The following is a 6720-nucleotide window of genomic DNA, read 5'->3' as shown; positions in this document are numbered from 1 at the left end:
AAAAACATTTAAACGTTTGAAATATTTACCCCCAGAAAAGCTTCACTGTGTTTAAATGCTCTCCTTTTGTTACAGGAAGGGTAGGATTGGGGTGTAAAAATGTTTTGCATTTGGAAATAAATTAGAGACTGGAGAAAACGCATGCTTCGTTCACTGCAGAGCAAAGTATTGTTTGCTTGCACTTACTGTGTTACAATATATAGAGAGATGGCACCAGGCCATTTTAGTTTTAGAGCTCGTTGAACATTGTACAGTTGAATATAAAACTATAACAATAAAACTAAACTTTATATTTTACCAGGTAAAACCCACTGAGCTGTATAGCTCTTTTTTCAGAAGCAACCTAGCCACAAATGATAGCTCAACGAAGTGGCTTATCAAGTGGACATTTATAGCAGCCAAATACTCGAAACGCACGTGTCGAAATGTGGAGGGAAAAACCGGAGGACCCAGATGGAAATCCACACAACCACAGAACAAGCAAAATCCAACTATACAGGCGTCAGGGTTGGGATGGCACCCACGACCTCCTGTATACCAGGCGAGGTAGTTAACATCTTGCCCCCGCGGTCCCTTATTGTGTACAAGGAATGACTGTGAGTTTGTGAATAAAATCCACAATAAAATCTACATGTTTGTTGCATTGAATAATTTTTTTATTATCATTGTCAGTTATTTTTTGTTAAATATAGCTGGGAGGAAATTAACACGTTACACAATCACGTTCCTGTTTGTTATGAAACCCAAGTTTAGCATGCTCTAGGTATTGTGCCCAACTGCATGCAGGAAAAGTCTCAATTTACATTGGCAGCACCGAGTGAACCAGGTTGGCTTATTCGCGATAGCTACCGCTGTGAAATGTGCTCAGAGTTCTAGTTTATTCAGCCAGAAGTAACAATACATGGCCTCTGTCTTAAGCATTAGCAATAATAACGTGAAACAGATTCAGCAGTCACTTTCTGTTCAGCTTACTAGTTTGTCTTTGTTATAGCAATACTATATTATATATTTGAATCTACAGGGTTTGTTTTTTTATTAGGTACGTATTGTCGATTGGCAAATGCATGCTAGAGACAGCATACAAACCATGCTGTCCTTATTCTCAAGTGATATTCGGTGATCCATTCAATCCAGCATTTAAGTACTATAATTGTCACTCACTCGTCACAATACTTGTGCTGCTAGAGCCTGTTGCAATGTAACGTTTAGCGTCTCGTTTATACGTAGCGAAAAGCCGTGTTGCGTCTTCTTTAAATACCGTACAACAGACCCCCAAAGTGTGCCTTGTTTGACGCGACAATAAAGTGCCATCATTTTCGAAAAGGTTGTACAAAAACGATAAAAAAAAAACGAATTTTTGTTTTCTTTCACATGGACATCATTATTATTATTAAATACATAACGCAGGAATCCCTACACAAGAGACTCCATGTAGAGGACAGTGTCAGAGTCCTGACTGTGCATGGAGCTCAGCCCCGTGTCCGAGTCATTATCATTCACCTCGCCCTTCGTCTCTATCGATAGGCATGGCGAGGCGGTGAAAAGCTCCCCGGCAAAGCTCTGCGTGGCAACGTGCGCCTGAGCTGCGCTATGCTCCTCGCTGGCGTCGATAATTGAGAGCTCCTCTTTCTCTTGTACGTGCATTGTGGACAGCAGGCTCGAGAGGTAATCGCATTCTCTCGCCCGGCACTGTAACGTGGCCTGACATCTGTACAAATCGCGTTCCACGGAGCTCATCTCCGCTTGAATAACCCCACTTTTCTTCACGCTTTCCTCCAACAGAGAATCCGTTAGTTCCGCTCCCGCGAGCAGGTCGGCTTTGGCCCGGCAACGGTCTGCGGCGCTGTGGGTGGTGGTCCTTTGCTCGTCGCTCGTGAGAGCAGAGGTCTCGTGGGGCCAAGCAGGTTCGGCGCCCGCCACATTGTCACAATCCTTAATCTGGGCCCCGCCGCCCTGCTCCTCCAGGATTTCCAAGTGCAGCCTCGCGGCGAGCTCCTCATAATAGAGCAGCTGATCTTGCAGATGCGCGATCGCCTCGAATTTCACGGCACGCTCGCAGGGGGACGCCTCGCCGACGCCCTCTGAGCCGCCCTGTGCCAGCCTCCCCGCCTGCTCCGTCTCGACGCCCCGCAGGTACGCGTCCTGCACGTAGTTGGCTCCCTCGCGCTCGCACCGGTCCATGTGGATCTTCGCCTCGTGCCTCTCGATCTCCTCGTCCATGGCTCGGATGCGCTCCTCCTGCTCGCGGATCGTCTGGTCCTGCGACAGCACCACCCTCACCAGCGTCTCTAGCCTCTGCACGGGCGACGGTTCCCGGTCGATGGCGGCCGCTTGCGTGCGCTTGCGGTTCATCCTGGCGAGCTTGCGGAATGCCTTGCGCACCATGCGCCTCTGCTTCTCCTGCAGGCCGCCGTCGGCCTCGCCATCCTCTGCGTGCCCTGACCACTGCTGCCGCTGCTGCTGCTGCTGCTGTCCCTCCTTGCTCTTCACCACCTTGGCCTCGGCGGTCCGGGGCGCGGACGACCCCACACCCTGGTGGCGGCCGGCTCTGTGCAGCGAGAAGTGGACGTTCTCCTGCTCGCTGGCCCATGCCGCCCAGAGGCGCAGCAGCTTGGTCTTGGGCGGGAGGACTCGGTCCATGCCGCGCCATCGCTCCACGATGCAGTAGGCGCCGTGGGGGCCCGCCGACGGCTTGGCGGGGCGCTGGGGAGAGCGCGCGCTCTCCTGGAGCAGGGCCCTGGTCACATCCTCACAGGTGGTGCGCTTGGTGAGGCCGGAGACCAGCTTCTCCTCGTGACCCACCACGACGGTGATTTTGACCTTGCTCTGCTCCATCCAACTCCTCGGTGGCTGCGAACATAGCAGGATCCGTGACAAAGACGCAAACACAATTACGTATTTATCCATGGTTACGGAATATATGACTGCTAAATATGGGTGCAGCGGTTTGCGCAGTCGTTATCGCACCGTGCTAGGACCCCAGCAGTTCGAGTTTGATTCTTGGCAGCGGCCAACAACAGCGGCGAGTGATATCTGAACTGATCCTGCACCGTTCCCACCCCTCACCAACCCGCACTGACCAGTACGGTGAAGTATGGTCAAACAACCCCAAAGAACACACCATGAGAAGGCCTTCATCCCACTGTGGCTTGACAAAGGGCTGTAAATTAAACCAAATTATATCCACCTCGTTGGCAACGTGGTCAGAGCATTCCATTCACAAGAGGCAATGAACGAGTTCAAATCCCAATCGCCGGTTGACTCAACACACACTCCTTTAAGGGTTGATAAAATAAAGCTCACTTAGTGACAAGTCGACACTGGTTGTTCTGTGGAGAGACTGGACTTACCATAGAAAAGTGTAATTTCCACTACATGCTCATTGGCCCAACGAATCTCAAGACCATTTTTAAGTTGGACATCGCTTGGCCAATTTCCTTAATGGATATTTGTATCCAACTCTCTTTTCTCAAGAGATTTAAAGAAGGGGGGGGGGGGGGGGCATGGCCCAAACTGTCACCAATTTATGGTTGCTTTTTTATCTTTTAAGTCCACAGTGTTATTGACGAATGCGTTGAGTTTCTTTTTTCAGAAGTACGCTGGGCGTAGACTTCACTTCTGGGCCAAACAGTCAAAAGAAATAAGTTGTCATGCCGGCTGGCAATGATGGTCATATAGCCACGCTTTCCTGTTAGAGTCGACTGTCACGAGCAGGCAGGCCACACCGCACGAATGACGACTCTTCTATTCATTGCACATAACCGCGTACAATGTTAATAGTTTCAAGGCGCATTCTTGTACGCAGTTTAATTGTGTATAGCATTCGGTATGCCGATCATTTACTCAACAATACGTGTGCATTGATGAAGCAAAATGAGTTGAATCAACAGTAGCCTTGCCTTTGACTCGGTTGAGATGTAGGAATAGAAAAGCCATCTTCTGTTACTATGCCAATATTGTCTTCCGGTATTTATTAACTTTTTGCTTGTTTGTTATGAAATAATCAAAAGCTTGTCTTCAACCGTCACGTGCTACGTGCCAGTTATTAAGTGTTTTAGTGGCACTTGCGACAAGTCCGTGCGCGCCACATCACCGGAAAAGTTTTCTCATGGAAGGTTTTATCAAGAAAAAAAAGAAAAGGTGCGATGGAAGCCTCGGCACGCGTGATACAGCTGAATGAAACTTGCCCTTGCGCAGTAAAACTAATCTGTGACGTGTTTAAAGAGGGTTTGTAATGAGAGCGCGACTGGCTCACGGAGCCGCAGGTTGGTCTCGAGTATCGATAGGTGTAGCACCCACGCTACGGACCCCGGCAATCCCGAGTTCGATTCCTGCTCACGGCCAATGAGTGGCGAACATTTTTAAGAGTCCCGGGCCTCCCCTGGGTCGACTCAGACTTAAATAAATACGTGATGCGATGTGTACGTATAAGAACTGGGGAGACAACGGCGGCCGGACACACCGCACCCTCGTGTGCTGTGCTGGCCTTCATAGGTGCCCAATGACAGCACTTCCCCGAACAATAAGTTAAAGGCTACAGTCAACAACATACAGTGATAGCTGACTTGACCACAATCACTGAATGGTACAAATAGCGTTCGCGTGTTCGGTAAAAAACGGCACATTAGTTTTGAGTGCATACATGGCATGTGTTATTAATCATAACACCAAACTTTGGTGAGACCAACACAACTTTTTGAAAGTACCGCAAACTCGTCATTTTTCCCCCCGTCATCGCTCAGCGAAGCGAATGTGAGAACTTCCTAGAACTGTCCACAGCATCACCCCGCGTCTTTACCCAGAAAGGGACCCAGCCACGCAAACTCTGCTCAGGACGCCTCTGGGGACACGAGGCCGACCTCGTCAATGTCTTAATAAACCTACAACAACAATATCGACAAGCGGACGATACGTTTCCTTCATATTTGTCTCCCTGCCACGTAACATTGCCGCGTAAATTAATTCACTGATGAAGACGCATATTAAACACGAACAAGGCACAACAATGCCGTTCTCTCGTGCGTCACTCATACCAACAATAAAAAAAAACCTCGCTGAACAGCGATAAACTCTTTTAAAATGCCGAGGGTTTCATCTCCACTTCGTCTTGAAAAATGTCCACGGGCACTGTTCAATGATTTTTCACTTCATCAAAGCGACCACCTCGCCTCGTACGGACCGGAGTCTCCCGTGCCGCCGCGGGGCTTAATGAGAATAACGCCGCCTGTGAGCGAAGAGTGGCAGGAATCCCTTACCGGCCTCCACGTGAGAGTCCCAGGTGCCGACGCAGCCGCCGCCGCCGCTTCTGCAATTTGCCGCTGCTCGAGGCTGACTTTGGACGTAGTTCAAGTCACGGAGATGTGAAACCTCCACGCACCCCGGTCACGCTGAGCCGTTCGGTTAATAAACGTGACTACCCTTAACACACCCCCCCCACACACACGCGCGTTCATTCATCAACAAGTGCACTCCACTACGGCACCAAAACAAAAAAGTGAGCGCTTCTCGCTCGCTCCTCTCAAAGGGGGCAAAAAACGCGTCCGTGTTGTTTGTCACTCACGGCAAACTGCATGGGGCGCCCTCTCCAGCACTCCTACAAATGAGCAGGGGGAGCTGTGGGTTTTTTTTTTGAAAGTCGTAAAAAGATTTGTTTCTATCCCCCCCACCCTCTCTGTCCTCTTTTTTTCTTTCTTCGAAATACTTCCAAAAGGGTCCCTCCCCTGCCACCGCAGTGTGCTAACACCCCCCAGCAAAACCCCACCCACACACGCACGCAGACAGGCACCACATCGCACATGCCACTGGCCTCTCTCTCTCTGTACATTTCTCCCCTTTTGTTCTGTTTTCTCAGCAGCTTAGGTTGGTGAATGGGGTCTGCAAAGTGAGTGACTTTACCCAGAGGTGCGTTTGCGCGCGCGCACGCATCCCAAGAGCAAATGTTAAAGCGAACCGGGAGCACCAACAGTGCCAACGAACGAGACCCAGATTTTATTAGACGGCTGTAAGTGCCCCTCTGTGCGCACCTTTGCCACGCCGTGCGTGTGTCGGCGCGTTACACTCAAGTCACGACACCGAGCACTCAAAGGGGGCGGGGGGGTGTTAGTCGTTAGCACGCTGTGATCCGAACCCGGGAGATACCAAATAAACTGAAAACTGAAACTGACCCAAGTTCCGGCCGATCCCTGAAGATGGCCAAGATCAGTGGCGAACATCCGAACCGGTCCCGGGACTTCCTCTTTAGTCGACAGCGGCTTCAATGAGGGTGCCAACGTCGGCGCTGGAGGAGACAAATGCGGTCGGGCGTTGTCCTGGCCTCACCACCCCATCGTGCGTGCCTTCGCATGCCCTCGCTAACGGTCTATGTACAATTCTGTAGGGCAATCTCAAGTCAAATATTCAAAGTTTCCCTTTTGCTCAAATGAGTATTCGTGGCCCTTATCTCCGTCGGCTGCTCACGGTCGTTGGTGAAAATGACACGTTCTCGTGGCAGGGCGAGTCTGTCCATTCGACAGACTACCAATGATTCCTTCCCTGGAACGTGCTACTTGCGTCATTGGCACAGGTAGGAACGATGAGCTGGGTTCTGTACGACCATTCTGGCAGGAGACACAGACATTCTTGAGCGACACGCACACAAACCACGGGTTATTACCGTACCAGAGAGCGTCACGTGCAATAAATGGAGACGTCCAAGAGTCTGTGACATCACCCTTCCTAAGT

General features: G+C 50.4%; 1 protein-coding gene across 1 annotated transcript; it reads right to left on the bottom strand.

The window, feature by feature from the left end:
* Positions 1-634: 634 nt before the first annotated feature.
* Positions 635-5572, bottom strand: RASSF9 (Ras association domain family member 9). The gene is made up of 2 exons (XM_078596745.1): positions 5256-5572; positions 635-2850 (listed from the first exon to the last, which is right to left on the bottom strand). Exon 2 carries the CDS (start codon positions 2833-2835, stop codon positions 1414-1416), a length of 1422 nt encoding a protein of 473 aa, XP_078452871.1. The 5' UTR covers positions 2836-2850; positions 5256-5572; the 3' UTR covers positions 635-1413.
* Positions 5573-6720: the final 1148 nt, after the last annotated feature.

Source organism: Lampetra planeri, chromosome 8 (genome assembly GCF_965212315.1).
Source record: "Lampetra planeri chromosome 8, kcLamPlan1.2.h2, whole genome shotgun sequence".
Lineage (NCBI taxonomy): Eukaryota > Metazoa > Chordata > Hyperoartia > Petromyzontiformes > Petromyzontidae > Lampetra > Lampetra planeri.
The sequence above is the reverse complement of the archived record's forward strand: the minus strand, read 5'-3'. Positions and strand labels throughout refer to the sequence as shown.